The sequence below is a fragment of the Mauremys reevesii genome, linkage group 13 (genome assembly GCF_016161935.1).
Source record: "Mauremys reevesii isolate NIE-2019 linkage group 13, ASM1616193v1, whole genome shotgun sequence".
Classification (NCBI taxonomy): Eukaryota; Metazoa; Chordata; order Testudines; family Geoemydidae; genus Mauremys; species Mauremys reevesii.
Genome location: NC_052635.1, coordinates 43,648,765 through 43,665,504, shown reverse-complemented (window position 1 = coordinate 43,665,504; position 16,740 = coordinate 43,648,765). Strand labels below are relative to the sequence as shown.

General features: G+C 45.7%; 1 protein-coding gene across 4 annotated transcripts in view; it reads right to left on the bottom strand.

Moving 5' to 3' along the window:
• Positions 1–16,347, bottom strand: part of COL20A1 (collagen type XX alpha 1 chain) — a 97,626-nt gene extending 81,279 nt beyond the window's left edge. For all 4 annotated transcript variants that reach the window (XR_005588011.1, XM_039499485.1, XM_039499487.1 and 1 more), the window contains exons 1-3: positions 16,268–16,347; positions 8,978–9,065; positions 2,088–2,198 (exon numbers count right to left, since the gene is read on the bottom strand). Coding sequence is in view for 3 of the 4 variants with exons in the window: in XM_039499485.1 (XP_039355419.1) it covers positions 2,088–2,198; positions 8,978–9,053 (187 nt within the window). In the remaining variant the exon portion in view is untranslated. The remainder of the gene's footprint in view (positions 1–2,087; positions 2,199–8,977; positions 9,066–16,267) is intronic.
• Between the last annotated feature and the right edge of the window lie 393 nt (positions 16,348–16,740).

The following is a 16,740-nucleotide window of genomic DNA, read 5'->3' as shown; positions in this document are numbered from 1 at the left end:
AGGGGAAAGGAAAGAGTATCCTCGCTCTGACACTAACCCATGCTCGCTTCAGCTATAATGAGACATCTCTGGTGAGGCTGATTTGGTTTTGTGACCACAAACTCCACTCAGAGGAAGGGAGACATTGAGAGAAAGAGACAACTGCTCCCTGGACTGCTAGTCTGTGACTGAGTTGACAGGTCCACGCGTCTGAAACTACTATGACTGACAGGTTTCTGACCCCTAAGCTTCTGAACTGATGCCTTCTTTAAGGTCCAGAAATTACTCTTTAAATCTGAGCACTAGGGAAAGCGTTAGGCATGTGGCAGTGAATGTCTGTGAGAAGGGAATTGCCTGGATCACTGGAATTCTGACAAGCCCCCGTGCACACTGCAGCCCTGGTTGTAACTGGGGATGGGGAAGTGAGAAACATTCAAGTCCAGCTGAGCAAACAGGTCCCTGCAGAGCTAGAAGCAGCATTGGCAAAAGCCCATCCAACAGCCGGTGTGCATGCATGTATTCCTTGCTGATAGTTTGCTGATAGCTACCCTCCTCTGCTTCGCTGCAAGGCCTTTCAGTGACACAGCCAGGGACAGCACCGCACCACTGTGATCAGCAGAGGTGCTTGACAAAAATCCCTTGGCATAAGAGAGCAGTAGATGGATGGATATTGCCCAGGAAGGGTCCTTAACTTTGGAATCTGCTCCCCAGCTTGGTCTTCTGGAGCCTGGGAATTCTACAAACTCCCTCTGCAAAACCCCTACCAAAAGGGGCAGCAGAATTAGATGGATTTTTTTTTCTGTTGGAGGAGGGAGTTTATAGTCTGAATTTGAGCTGTGGCCTTGTGTGGGATTTTACTATTATTTTAGTGGCTTTAATTCCTGTAAAACCTTCAGGGCTGCAGAGATCGGTGCCCTTACAAAAATGTAAGGCACCAGGCATGGCCTTGTCAGCAGACAAGGTGGTGTAAAAGTGGGCACCTCCCCTTTCCAGGGATGACAAAATCAGTACGTAATGTATGTTTGTGCTGTCATTTCAAGGGGTTCTGGGGATCTTCTGGCGCAGGACACTAAATCTTGCCAGTCACTCAGGGACTGTATTTATATGCAGAAGCTGATTCAAGGGCTCAGGAACTGGAATTAGTATGTAGGACACTGGTAAAGAGCTGCTCCCCCGTTGCTTTGCTTTGACATGACTTTCTAGAAACACAAAGCATTCCAGGAAATCAGCCTGCGTGGACAAGCCAAGGGACTGTGTGCAAACGACGCTCTAAACCAGGGGTCGGCAACCTTTCAGAAGTGCTGCGCCGAGTCTTCATTTATTCACTCTAATTTAAGGTTTCGCGTGCCAGTCATACATTTTAATGTTTTTAGAAGGTCTCTTTCTATAAGTCTATAATATATAACTAAACTAGTGTTGTATGTAAAGTAAATAAGGTTTTTAAAATGTTTAAGAAGCTTCATTTAAAATTAAATTAAAATGCAGAGCCCCCGTGGCATGTGGTGGGGACAGAGTGTGTGAGTGCCACTGAAAAAAAGCAGCTCATGGCATGTGGCACCATTGCCATGGGCTGCCTGCCTGCTGCTCTAAACCATCCCCTGGTGAAATGCACAGACTGTAAATGTGGACAGAAAGTAGGTCAGAAGTTCCCCCACCTGGAAGCACAAGATAAAACAGAGATAGAGACCCTTTGAGAAGACTGCTGAAAGCAGTAAGCAGTTAAAGTAAAGAGATTCCCATGCCTGGTAGGGGAAGGGAGGAGGACTTTTTTCCTGAGCTTTTGGGGAGTTTGGTGCATAGCTTCTTTAGGTTGCTTTGAAAATCCCAGCCAGAGATGCTGCTGCTTCAGCAGCCCTGGGAGGAGGTTGTGGAGTGCACAAGGTGGTTCTAGTATCACTAATGGATGAAGTGTATTCAGACCATCACAGAAAGCAGCTGCGGCCTCACCCCATTCGGCAGCGCAGGACGGCAGTGCTAACAGTGAGATTATTGACAGTCAAACCCACATCCTCCTGCCCCTAGATGTGTGTTAGCTGAAAGTTGGGCTCAGGCGGCTCCTGCAACCTGTATCCCTTGCAGAGTCAAATCCAGATCCCAGCAGGACGTACCTGCCATGGGCTTCACTTGAACCTTATACCCGTTGGTGTTCCCTTCTGTTTCTTTCCATTTCATCTGTAGCCTGTCTTCCGAGAGGACGGTTAGTTTCAACCGGTTTGGCCCTGGAAGAAAAGCAGAAACATCACTTGTGTTAGGTCCAGAGGCACCTGTGGCAAGCAGTCCACAGTCCACACATACTCGCCATCTGTCTGCTTTTCACATGGATCCGTCAGTCCCCCGCGATTTTGGAGGAGAAGGTTTTCCTTCCTCTCATCTAACGGAGAATCTGTCTGTTGTCATGGCTCAGACCAGCCATGACTTTAAGGAGTTTACCATAACCAGGAATTTACTGAGCAAGACACCTTCCATTCGTGGTTACTGATAAGCAGAGCAGCACAAGAGACAAGGAGGGCAAGGATAGTCGCGTGGGCATCTGAGTACCTGCTAGATCATAAAGGCAATGGAGACCAAAGTGGATCCAGGGCTTCTGCAACACCATAGTGTAACATCTACACTTTGAGCAAGGAGCATAGCCCCGCCCACTACCCTGGTTAATGGCCCTGAGCGTGCACCTAGCATCTCGGGTGAGATTCTACTCCAGGCAGATAGCTCGATCAGAGCTAACGTGGGTGTGTCTCCTCGCGCTGCGACTTACACCCCTGGCTCAAGGTGCAGGCTTCTCTGTAGCGTACCACCAAAGATCCCGGAATTAGGACTGCATCAAACAGGATGATATCAACAAGGCGAAAGGTATCAAATGACGCGCCCGTAAGACATGAGCTGCCAAGGAGTACAACAATCCCAGAGATTCTATGTTTCGCAATTCTGCAGAGAGAGTTTCCCAGGCAGTTCCGAGGCCAGATGTTAAAAAATACACAACCTGATCAAGGGTAAGTAACAACCCTTGACAGGACTATAATTCTGAAGGCAGCAGGCTCCAGCTTGTACCAGCCCCAAAACCTCCTGCTGCGGCAGGGAGGCAGCAAACAATCAGCAGATGCAGAGGAAAATGAACTGCAGGCAGGGAGAAAGAAGCAAGACTTATAATATGTTGGGCACATGCTCACAGTCTCATGATTGGGATGTGGGCAGTCATGCCTAGTGGTTGGAGCAGGAGTCAGGCCTACTGGTTAACAGGAGCGGAGCCCAGAGCCAGAGCCACTGGTCACAGCCAAAGTCAGAGGCCAAGAATCAGGGCCGAGGATTAGAACCAGGTTACCCGGAGTGAGGCCAGGCAGGGGTGGGGCTGGGTTCCAGACGGGAACAAGGAGGTGCCGGAGCTATTTCAGCCACAGACAAATGCTTTGAGCAGCCACTAAACTGCTGCTTGCTGCTACTGAGCTTAAGTGCTGGTCTGCTGACTCTTCCCACTAGCATAGCCAATCAGGCAGCCTATTACATGGCGGCCATGCTCGTTAAGTTGCCACAGCCTGACTCTGATGCAGGCCCTGATTCCTGACACCCATTCCCTTTAAATCTCCATTTCACAGAGATTCCCTATCCTCCAGCTAGATCCTTAAACTCGCGTTACTCTTTTAAATGATGATGATTCTTAGCTGAAATATAGCTACAAAAGATCTCTACTTGATTGGATGTAGTGTGTAAACCAGGCGGATTTATACTCCCTCCACCTGAATATCACAAACAAATTAAAAGCAACCTTTTCAGTAAGTTTTCCTCATTGCACTCATGAAATTCAACATGGGAGTGTGTCCTCTGACTGCATTTTCAAAAACGTGCAGCAAAAATGTGGAAACAATTGCTCATTTCATTTGTAATCACCATGATTGCAAAGGCAAACTGGTAACTAAGAATGCAAATGGCCAATTATGGTTATTTGCATGCACGATTACCAGAGTTGCACATGCAATTGTTGTAACGTAATGCAAAAATTAGGAATGCAGTTGCAGGTGCACAGTTTAAAAAGCAGCATTTGCACATGGAAAACTGGTAAGCGAATGCACAAATACTGAATTGTGCATAGAATTAGCAGTTGCAGTGACCATTCACTGTTTTGCAAATACATATACACATCTGCGTTTGTGAAATGTGCAAAGACAGAAAGACCCCCCCTAAAAAAATGTAGGCCCTAAAAGATAAAAGTCAACAATGAACAACATTATTGAGGAGCAAAACACAGCCTGGACAAATCATCAAAGTCAAGGAGTTTGACTATTCCTTAGAAACCATTAGGAACCCCTTTCCCGCCCCTACTTTGTGTTTAATGACAGCAAACTTATAAACACACAGAGGTTCAATGTTCAGAACTGACCAACTGTGCTTGTAGGGAAAAACCTCCCATTGAATGGCACTATCCTGAGTGCCCACTCGGATCGAAAACGTCTTCCACTCAAATGCCTTCTGTCATCTTTTACTGGGTAGTCACAACCCAAAACACAAAGCAGCAGCTAGCAATGGTTTAGGCAATGAGGGCCTACTTGTTTCAGCCCAACATCTGCACCTTAACCTTTTGATCCAGGCATTTCCCGAAAACATCTCAACTAGCAGACAACTATTTTGGGAAAACAAGGCTCAGATTCACATACCACCCAGGCAAAAACAAAATAGAGGAAATTAAAAGTCTTTGTTCCTTCCCCCGCACCCTGTCTTTTAAAGAGCAGGGGCAGAGATTGTTGGAAGGACCAGACCCAGAGTCAAATCTAAACAGAAATGGGGAAAGAGAATGGAACAATGACGGATTCATAGTGAGATGAAACAGGGAGCTGTCTTCGGATGGACATGTGCCATCCAGCTTTTCAGCCCTAACTCTAGGATCCCGAAAGTTTAAAAGGCCAGAATGCCCGCAGATGAATATGAGAAGGACAAGACTCTCTATAGAGCTGTTATATCCTGGATGCAAATGAGTTCCAGCTCCCTGAAAGCCCCACTGTCTGCCTGCCTTGGGTTCTACATGCACTCTTTGATATTGTAACCCTGCTCTCCAAGTGACGTGGAGTTACAGCCAGGCTCTAAATGGAAGCCTTGGAGGATTGTCAGGTACACAGCATGGATATATGTTCTTTCAAATCCAGACAGACTGCCGCCTTCCAAGACACCCAAGAACTAACCACGTACCCAGAAGGTTCTGAACACAGCGGAACCAGCATGGACCTGCTGCTGAAAGGGGCCAGGTGCAAAGAGGCTACCCAGGAGACCTTCATGCTCCCTGCATGTCACAGAGCACAGTTCACGGCAGTCTCCCACAGCCTTGTGGAGAGGGGACAGGAGGACAGGTTCAAGAGTGGGATGCCACTACTTAGATCCAGTGGTCTAATCCCACTGTCACCTAAATCCCTAGAAGGTGACTTCATAACAGAGCACTGTGGGTATCAGAGCTGGCTCTAGGCACAAGCAGACTAAGCAATTGCTTAGGGCGCCGAGGAGCCCAAGGGGGCAACCTATTAATTATGAGTATGTGTTGTGTGGGGACCCCTCAAAATATTTCTGCTTAGACCTCGCACTGGACTAGCACTGGCCCTGGTGGGTGTGTCTATTCTACAGCTGGAAGTGAGCCTCCCCGCCCAGGTAACCAGACTCATGCTCACAGGGCTCGACCTAGCTTGCTACAAACAGCACAGGGGACATCATGATGTGAGCTGCAGCTCGGGATCTCAAGCCCACCTGACCCCCTGGGCTTGAGAGCCAAGGCTGCGGCCCAAGCCACAACATCCACCCCAATAGTGTAGTTACAGGTAAACGCCCGTCACTTCTCACTTGGGGAATACAGCGTTTACTCACCCCTGCTCTCCCGTGATAAGCAAATGCTGGCGGCGTGTGATCACTCTGCGTGTGAAAACGAGCGCCACAAACGCATTTTCACGCCACTTCTGCTTTTCACCCCCGATGCCATTCTAGCTGAAACCCAATTCAAACTAAGGGCACCTCTCCACCCGAGTGTCCATCCTGCCGCTGCCCTGCGTGGAGCACCAAAAGAGTTAACGTACTCGCTTCTTTTTAACATGGCACCACTGGTCTAACACAGATATTTTTAGCATGAGCCCTGTAACACAGATCTATCCACATGGGCTGGGAGGCTTGCCCCCAGCTGCAAGGTAGACCTAGCCTGTGTCATTTTCCTACATGCAACTTGTTTACTCTGGCAATTATGCAGGGACCAGAACTTGGACTGTAGGTAACACCAGTGTAATCCACCAGCTGTTATGGAAGTTTCACTATAAATGAGGGCAGAGGTGACCTGACCAATGCTAGGTTAGGCGCGATCTGTCTAAGGCTGCCCTGCTATTGATCTGACACAAAGAAAGAAGGAAAACCAGAACTGAACTGGGGCACTGAATATCGATGCAAGGTTCCATAGGCTTAGCAGGTCTTTCTAGGAGTTGGGTTTATGTCTCCCAGTCACTGATAAGAGCTACTAGAATATCACACTCATTGCCTTGAACATCAGCCTCCCTAAACCTTTATTGCTTATGTCCAGGAGCATAAATATTAATAGAGTCAGTCAGAGACGACAGGGACATTTGACCAAAATAAAGATGAAGGCAATCAAGCTAACTCATGACCTCTCTTCTGACTCTTTAGATAGGTCTGTCCAGCATGCTTCCATTTGATCCGCTATATAGCTATTATCCCAGTCCTCAACTTAAATCTTCTGTTATGTTGGATAACATTGCCTGTTTTCTCTGAGGTATATTTACTCTTAGTTTGCCCTGGACTCCTATTTGGTGGAAAATTGGTTTCATCTTTCTCTCTCTGTGTTTTCTTCTTCAAAACTGTTCACTTTACAAATAAAAATAAAGAAGAGGATTTGCATAACCACCAGGCCTGCAAACCCAGCCTCAGCTGCTAAAAGTCAACGTAAGCTTTTCCCTGCTCATTCGTCAATCCCAAGTAATAATTATGCTACAGGAACTTCATGAGCCATTCTACAGAATGGAATTCTCTCTCTCCAGTAGCTGGATTGGCTCTCCAGTGCTACCAGCAGAAGTGATTATTTTCATCAGCAAAGGAAGTGGATCCACAGCTTTTAAAAACCACTTTTCTGGCCATAACTGCACTTTAAAACTCCCCCGTCACCACATGAATCACCTTCCTCCAGTTACCCGCCTGATCATCTACCCAGCACTACAGCAATGTCATCCCAGAGAATTAAGGAAGCACTACCGCCAGCCAACCAGGTGGCATGGAGATCCACGTTAGGAGCATGTGTGCTCTGTGCGTAGTTATCCCAGTTGTGTTCAGACTTGTTCCGCTAACCTTTCTTGTGATGCTGCAACAGCTCAGGCCTAAACAACTCAATAGCGTTGAAAATATGAAGGGTCCTTTATTAATGGCTGCATCTTGGGAACCAGCCTGACTCTAAAGTGGGACACCTGGGTACATCACTTGAATCCATCTGGCACTCAGGTGCCTTCAGACAATGCAGACCCTTAGCCATTTAGTGCCTGTCCCCGTGTCAGGGACTCGAACCCCGACAGCGAAGTTCATTGTCTGACCGCAGTGAGACAGGCAACACCAGCAAGGTCCGATCAAAAGCTCTTTATTGACAAGTGCACGCGTCAATAGAGAGCAGCTCATCTCGAGAGAACCAGCCCCCTTTTACAGCCTAGTATTAGCCTATATAGAGAGTTTTATTACGTCATAGATCATTCACTTGAGCAACCCACCTCCCCTTTGTCTAACAACTAGAAATTAGACACCTTTTAATATATACGCATGCCTAGTCTCTACAGCATTGAATTGTTAATATCTTAACAAGCGCCAAAAGTTAGAAATGTAAGGGAGTTAAACACACCGAAAACTAAACTGGGGAGTTAGAGTCAGAACTGTGGGATAGTGTTTCTTATCAGTTCTTCAAACACTGTTCCTAACACAACACAGCTGGTACCAGCCCCTCACTTATCTCATTCTTTCCCAGGGCTTTGTGAGACAATGCTGCTTCTCAGTATTTTTCCACTCTGGGATTACCCAGAAGCCTCTGTTAGCCTGACTTCAGTCAGGTTGGCATAACTGGTTTTGTGCTACATCTTTATTCAGGCCTAACACCCGGAAGGCAGGAGATGCTGGGATTGCATAGCCAGAGGCGGTGCAAGGTCAAAGAGGCAAAATCATAATAAGTCTCTGTGTGGGAGCCTTTGTTAAGTGCTTATATAAGGGACTTACTGGACGATATTTAGGAACTGAAGTATCCCTCCCTCTCTCCCCAGCACAGAGAGACGTGAGATACCACAAAGCAAGATGCCTCCTTGACATTGTGTGTAATGCTGACCTTAGTTTGCAGGAAACCGGGGGGAGCTCTGGGAATCAGACACTCACTTATGGATAAAGAGCAATTTAGCTGGCATGGAAATAACAGGATTCTGCACTGATGAGGAAACCATGCAAACTGCCAATGTAATTTGGATGCAGTCAGCGTTTTGGCTGCTGACGGCTTATACCAGTTTTAGTCCTATTCTGAAAACAAAACCAAAGTCCTGCAGGGGGTTAGGACAGGGTTACCTTCTGCATTGTGAACAGACAAAGAACATTCCCTTTCAACCCTGCCCATTACTGTGTCTGCCTTTCAGATTTGGGGCCTCTCATATCAAATGATGTCTTTCCGGGGCTACATTTTCGGATTCTGGGTCGGTACTTCCAGGTATCCAAAACAGAAATGGCTTGAATTGGATTTGACCCCGGTTCCAAATTCCATCATTTGGGTCTCTCTGTATAAAGGATCAAAACTGAACCCCAGATTGAAACCCTCCCCAACACACACACACACACACTTTGATCAGGTGCAGTGTTCCAAAGTTATCGGGTTACAAACAAACCGAGAAATGTGATGAAGCTGAGTACAGGGTCTTGGACCAACTAGATCTGTTAGCTTAGCTCAGGTGACAGCCACTCCCGTAATTATTGTATCCAATGCCTATTTGAAAAGTGATCAGAGAGCCCCGCTTACCTTGACCATTCGCGTGTCCTATGACATGACTTGCCAAGGTGATGCAGGCAAACAAGAAGGACCTGTGACTCAGCATGACGTCCTGGTCCTATATGGAGAGGAAAAGGCACTTTATGTCTAACCACATAACAAACAAAACCGCACTTACTGCATGGACTAATTTGGCTCCCTTGTTGATAAACAGGCAGAAGAGTGAATGCTCCCCTCTCACGCCTAGCAGTGGTCACCCTAAGACTGGACTGAGGGGTTCACTGACGGGCAATGTAATGACGTTTACACTGATGCCATCTACGATGAGCCATTCAGCCTCCAGGACCATCACTATTTTCAACACAGCTAACAGAGCAGACTCTGGCCCTGTGTTTCTTTACATCTTCTTGATTTAAACAACATTGTTTTTATCCTTGCTCAGCACTGTGAAGCCCACACAGGTGTGGAAAAGCAGTTCTAGTCTGCTGCAGTGTCAGTATCATCAGCAAAATTGGCAACTTTGAATTCAGAATTGCCTGGGTTTTTGAAAATAAAAAAATAATAATATTTTTTCCCAATCATCACAGCAAAAGTCAAAACACAGCTACATCAGAATAACCCAGCACCTCTCTCGGGTTTCTGGAATACAATATAAGGGGAGGGAAAGTCCACACTTAATGCCCAGAAGAGAAGCATTATTCAATGAACACTCTTCAAAGCACAGACTGTTTGATATTGCGATTGTTGTGAGGATGGAGCAGAAGGGACGCAGCTTTATAATCACACACCTGATTGCGCTTGTAGCGCCAGCAGTCCAGAGATGAAGGCCAAGTTAATTCTTGGCCTAACTTCACTGAGGTTACACTGGGGACGCATTTGGATAGTGTTTTGTTTTGACTTGTCTCCTGAGCAGGGTTGAAAAGAGGAGGAATATTTGGATTCAAAGTTGAAGGTGTTGCTTGGTTTCAATGCGTGTTCAAACCCTAAACTCAAAGCAAAACTCTGGGAACGGGATTGAGAATCTTGTACAACTAAAACATTGACAGCGACAAAATTCAGATCCACATCCAGGTCTGCATGGACCCAGGGCTTCAATCCTACACCATTCATGATGCAGACAGACCTGCAGTGCAAGCTCCTGCGCCCGTACGGTGGCTTAGGAGCCAAAACCCAGTCAGTGGGAGTCTTTCCCTAATGTTGGCAGATCCTTGAGTGCTTTATGGTTCGTAGTTCAGAGATGCCTGCTCCACAAACTCAAGACCTGGGATCGGCTCTGGGTGCTGCCTGCCTCTGTTGCTGCTGCTGAATGAGCAATTATCGCGCTTTGGGGGCTTAGGAAACCAGCAATGCAAAAAGCCAGAAGTTGCTATAAAAGCAGCGGATAGTTTCACAAATGCTGAATCCCTCTGCTGCTCCAGCCTCAGAACATCATGGGGAACCTGCACACCTGCTAACCCTGATACACACAGACTATTTGCTCCCACTCGCCAGGGCTGCGTTGGGAAACTTCACTCAGCCCGTTTCGCCTGCATCAAAACACCAGCAGTATGGGAGAGGCTGGCTGCAGAGCGATATGTATAGCGCTTGGTACCCGATTCCTACACAGTGCAATCAGCCCTTTCTCCGCAACGCCTCCTGCTTCACAAGCTGGATGACAAAGGTAGAGCAAAGCAGCTCCTCCCGGGGGAGGCCAGCAGTTTCAGTCATGTCACTGCAGGACTCGCTCGGTGGGCAGTTTGCCTGCCTCCATCTGCCTTCCTGCACTGCCAGGCAATCTCATCCCGGCTCCTGCAGCTTTCCGAAGAATCAGTGCCTGACAGCATGCGTCTCTTTACGTATCGCTTTCTGCCCCGGTGCCAGCGAGGACTTTCCTTTGATTCCTCTCTTCTCCCCCCCCCCCCCGAAGGTGTTTTGTGGGTTTTTAAAGCAATTCGTTTCCTCTCTCTCTCGCCAAAGCTCTCATTAGCTAGAAAGGCAACAGCGTGAGGCATGGCTGCCCAGGGAAGGCAGCAGGAGCTTGTCAGGTTCTCTGGGCAACACAAAGGAAGGGAGAAGTGCAATCAAAGGACAATTATAACAACAGTGCTTTCGGCCATATATTCGCACTATCTAAGACCCTGATCCTTTGCTTTCCTTGTTCAATGGGAGTTAAGGGCACTCAGCACCTTGCAGGATAGGGCCTGCAAAATGTTACAGGCCTCTGGGGGATAAAATCCAGATCTCATCCCCAGTTAACCATTTTTAAATATTTTAAACCCCCAGTTTTATTCCTAAGAGATATTAAAGTAAAACCAATTGTCATTTACGTAGGTCCTATAGAAAAACAAACTTTTTGATTCTTGGGCTGTCCCAATGACACTGCTACTGGCTAAGCTGGAATAGCCACTGCAGCTCCTCTAGGCCAGCTGCACAAGAGTGGAGGCCACTAGACCTGTATAAACTCAGAGCCATGGTCCCGCAGTGGCCTGCACTAGGCCTTTGGTGCTGGCTTCTGAGCCAGCTCCCAGCTGCAGTGCAGCCATATCCCGTAGGGCTGGTGCAGGGTCCCTTGCAGTACCCCACACAGCCCCTATTCAGCCGGTAGAACCTGTTAAACTTTGCACCGAAACTTGTTTTGAAAAAGAAAATTAAAACCACCAACACACAAAGGCTTTTTGACAAAATTTCCAATTTTCCTCAGTGTTTTGCAGAGCTTCAGGCAATGAACAATTATTGTTTTCAGTTTTTCAATGAAAACCTGAGAAAATCCACAAGATATTTAAGTGAAAATGATTTTTTTTCCAGTTTCCCTCTCAGCTTTTCATGAAAAACAGAACACTTTTTTACCACCAGGTGTAACAGCAAGGGAGATCCGAACACTGGCCCTCCACACCACCAGTCAATTTCTCTCTGAAGGTATTACATTCATCTGGCTAAAATACAGGGCAAGGGGTGTGTGGTTTGTTTGTTTTATTTAAAAGAGCTGGGGAGATGCCAACTTTGGGCCTGCCAATCTTGAGAGCGAGTCCTTAATTCACCTTGATAATGGTCTGACGTGTTGGGCAAACAGTTGTCAATCTGAACTCTAAACTGGACCATCTGAAGTGAAAGGTCTGAGCCAAACCCCTAGATCCAAACCTGATGAATCCAAACCTGGATTTTCTGACTGGTCCCTTCCTTATAATGCCCTGAAGCTAGACAGCCCTGGAATTTGGGATAGGGGTTCAAACTATGGATCTGGGGTTCCTACTTCAGGCCCTTCTCTAACATCAGAGGAATTCATCTTCATGCAGAAAAGAGGGATTTTTCTCTTATGGAAACATTCGGTGGGTTATTTACCCAGTCCATTTCCACTGCTCTCATCAGGTAGTGACAAGCCCCTCTTCCATTGCCACAGTCATGAGACATAATGGCCTTGGCTCGTTGCTTGTTCACACAACATAAAGAGATTTGCAAGAACCTGAGGTATCCCTGGACAAACTGTTCCAACTATACACCAAGGGGGAAATTCGATGTGGTGTTCTAAAGAGCGGCTCTGAATCTACAGCAGTGTAAGTGAGCGTATTGTTTATGAACCAAGAGTCTGATTCTCCTCTCTGACTCTGGTGTGAATCAGGACAGAGGACCCCCCTCCAAAGCTCCCTGAGGTCGATGGAAGCACCCCCATCAACTTCAACAGGCTGGGAATCAGGTCCAACAGGGCAAAACCAATTCAAGTGATGGAACTCCAGGCCCAATGACTCACGGTCCCTATGTTTGAACTTTATTCTATTGGCCTCATTTCACATAGTCCAACATATAATCAGCCCCTGCCACTTCTACAGCCACACTGTTCAGTCTTATTACTTTTGGCTTAGACAGGTTGTATACACTAGTTCTACCATTCACTCTACAGCAAAATTTTGATTTAGTACAAGATGATGGACAGTTATAAAGTGGCTTCTGGCAAATTTCTGCAAAAAGAACAGGAGTACGTGTGGCACCTTAGAGACTAACAAATTTATTTGAGCATAAGCTTTCACGGGCTACAGCCCACTTCATCGGATGCATGTTGTGGAAAATACAGTAGGAAGATATATATATACACACACAGAGAACATGAACCAATTGTGTCAGCTCCTCATTAGTTAAAAGGAAAAAATGGTAGGTCAGCCAGAATTTCCTACACTTTTACTCCAGGAACTGTAAAATGCTGCAATGGAAAAACATGCAAGTCGCAGCATATGGTAGTTAACTTACACCCCTGCAGTGACTGTGTTCATTGCAAGGCACGTGGCTGTGTGAAACAATTGAAATTTGCCATTGAAAATCTGAAAGCTTCAGCATCTTGCTTCTCATTTCCATTCTATATAGATATTTTCATGGAAAAATATCCACATTTTGAAATTATGTTGAGGTAAGGATCAACCTTCATATCAAAAAAATGCAAAGCCCACCTTTTTATGAATGCCTGATGCAAAGCCAACAATTCGGGACTTGCCAAAAAGGCCCTGAATTAAAATTAGGAATACTAATTTTTTTAACTGTTCTTTATTTATTATGCCAGCAATCTTTCCCATAGCTCTGCTAGGAAGATCAGAGGCAAAGAGGATGCCATCTGGAGGAATAATATTGAATTGTACATGGGTTTCTCCACTTCAGCAAAGATTAAGCTGGATCCAAAGTCCATTAAAGAAAGAAAGCAAAGTGATTAATAACACCTGGCTCTTATATAATGCCTTTCAATATAAAAAATCCTGTGTACATTAATGGGTGTTGGATCAAGCCCATTGCAATATTCTGATTCAGACAGAAGATTGCACCTTTAAGCTTCAGTGGGGAGAGTAATACACCTCTACCCTGATATAACACGACCTGATATAATGCGGTAAAGCAGCGCTCTGTGGGGGCGGGGCTGCGTGCTCCGGTGGATCAAAGCAAGTTTGATATAACGCGGTTTCACCTATAACGCGGTAAGATTTTTTGTCTCTCGAGGACAGGGTTATGTCGGGGTAGAGGTGTATATTTATCGTGTTTATCAAGTGTTGACTCAGAAAATTACCCAAGGGTAAGAAGTACACCTGCATCCTTATGGCTTAGTGCATAGAGCACTAGACTAGGACTCAGGAGACCTGGGTTCTGCTACAGGCCTGCTGGGTTACCTTGGGTAGGTTACGTCACCTCTGTGCCTCAGTTTCCCCACCTGTAAAGTGAGCACAACAATACTGAGCTTCTGGGTAAAATGTTTTGAGATCCACAGCTGGAAAGTATGGATGAAAGTCAGGCAGTGTTATCCCTCCCCCAACAGCAGGTGAGTGAGATTTCAGACCCTAAGGGTTAACTGCTGAACAGAAAACCGCCTCCCATGTTGTTCCACCTGTTTATTTCTGTCATTAATGGTGCAAGCATTCAGCCATGCAGAGGTGAGGTGCAAGATACTGACAGGACCAATATGACATCATCCCTTCTGACAGCACAGAGCCTCAGGCCTGTGGATTCCTTTCTCCCATTATTTTTCTCAGGGAAGGAATTCATGGACAGTACATAGAGCACATGATACCTATTTCCCAGTCACTAGGATGGTGGAATTTGCCACCTTTCAAAGTGGGTCTAATAATAATAATATTGTCATTATTATAATATAGGAGTAGCACTCAAAAGCTCCAATCAGGCTCAGAGTTCTGGGTGCTGCACAAATGCATCAGGAAAGTGTCCCTGCCACATAATCATAGATGGTCTAATTTAAAACGATGCAACAAGCTAACATCAACAGTAGGAAGGGATGAAGCTAGCAGCAAAAAGAGCCAGCAAGAAGAGCATGCATTTACATTGTCTGGCTTAGCTGGTTCCTGATGGTTAAAAACATTGAATTCATTTATATTAGCAACCTTCTCCCCTAGCCATCGTCAATTTGCAATTTCCCATCAGTATCAAGTGCAATTTGAGGTGGGATTTGAAGGTTAGCACCGGATGACATTTTCCAAGTTTGCAATAGAAGTTTTTAAAAAAATTTATTTTCAGCCAAAGAAAATTAGGTTTTCTACAAAATTGGTGTGCTTTTCAAGCGGGTCTGCTGAGGTGTAGTGTTACAGCCTAGGTCAGAGAGGATTTTCCATTCACAAGAGGCTGCATGAGAAAAACCACAAAGTTACTCATGGGAGAAGATGACAGGTGAAGCCAGCATCATTGGCCGAGTGGAATTTCCCTTCAGAGATTGACACACCTGGAGCTGGTAAGCTCAGTTAGTTCTAAGCTTCCCAAACACCTTCCAGAGTCAGTCACCTGCTCCAAATCCCAGGAAGAGATACCTGCTTAGCATCATGGGGTGACTTGCTATCTCAGGACTTGAACATTTTCTAAAAATCAGACTTGAAAAAAAACAAACCCATGAAAAGGTGCGACAGCTGGTTGGGAATTTTTCAAAAAAGTGTGGGGTTTGGGGTGAAAAATGCCTCGTTACTGACACCAAAACACTCTGTGGGATGCTTTCCCAGCACCTGCCACACTTTTGATTATGTAGTCGGGGCTGCATGTTGTGCTGTATAAAACGAGCAAAGGGGCAGGACTCCTCTAAACCAATATTTTCTCACGCCCCCTGCAAGGCACATAGCACCTTTGATTTCGCTCCTGTATTTACCTTCACTATGTTCAACAGCTAAGTTGAAGAGAATTTAAAGATGCTGTTAATAGGATTCCAAAGGGACTTGGAAGCTGCAGAAAGATTTGGACAGAAAAACCTCAAAGGAATACTAAGGTACTAGGTTCTCATACAGCATGAAAATTCCCCAAACCATAGATAGGGTTAGTACCAGTTTGGTACAGGCGTATAAACACAGAAACAGCTAGGGAAACACAATCCAGACAACCAGGATTATCATCAAACCTTCAGCTGTGAGCTAACAAACCCTTCTAACTACTTCACTCATAAGAAATTCCCTCAGGTTGTGCGCCACAAAAAATTCACTAAAGATCAAAACTCTCTAATGGAATCATTCACTATCTACAGAGCATCAAATAATTATAAGAAAGACATTCCTGTCAGTTCTGGGGGAATTTAGACTTCATCACAGGATAACATGAGTCTAAAAGTTACTTCACCTTAAAGAGACCAAAGTTCTAAGCTTTCAGGACCTGCTGTCACTATGGAATTGAGAACTGTACAAAACCATCAAACTTTGGCTAGGTCAGTGCACTAGCTGGGACTTTCACAAAGTTTTCAAGTCTATAAGAGTTCTTTATTCTGTCAAGAGAAAGGAAAGAGTATAGGCAAAAAAAGCACACTCTACAAAACAATACAGCCCCCTGTAGCCTAGCACAGAGAAATCGAAACAGCTTCAAAACCAACAAGGATCTGTCACAAACCTTTGCTTTTCAATTTGTTTACCCTGAAGTTGGCTGGGGAGGTGCGAAGAATCCGACTACATTCTTGATCCCTGACAAAGGAAGCCAGCACTTTGCCCGCCTCTCAGAATAGTTGAAAGATTTCTCGACTGCTGACAGAGAGAGAGGAAAAGAGAGAGAGGACGCACTATTGATTTCTCCCCACCCTCTTTACGCACCAAGCACAGAACAACCCTTCAGATTTGGACTGCTACATATGGCTAATCAAACCTGGTTTGTAAAATAGATTATTTTATTTTTCTGCAAACCATGCTGGAGTTTGTTAAGCATATTGGGAGGGCTCAAATACTGACCATCCAGCAAGGAGGAGATCTATGAATTTCTTGGGAGTGCAGCAAGGAAGGCAAGGTGGGATTCGCTTGCATTTTACTAACTCAGAATTAGAGATTGCTTCAAGCTGGACATTTCCACATCTGATTAAGTTGCCTGAACGT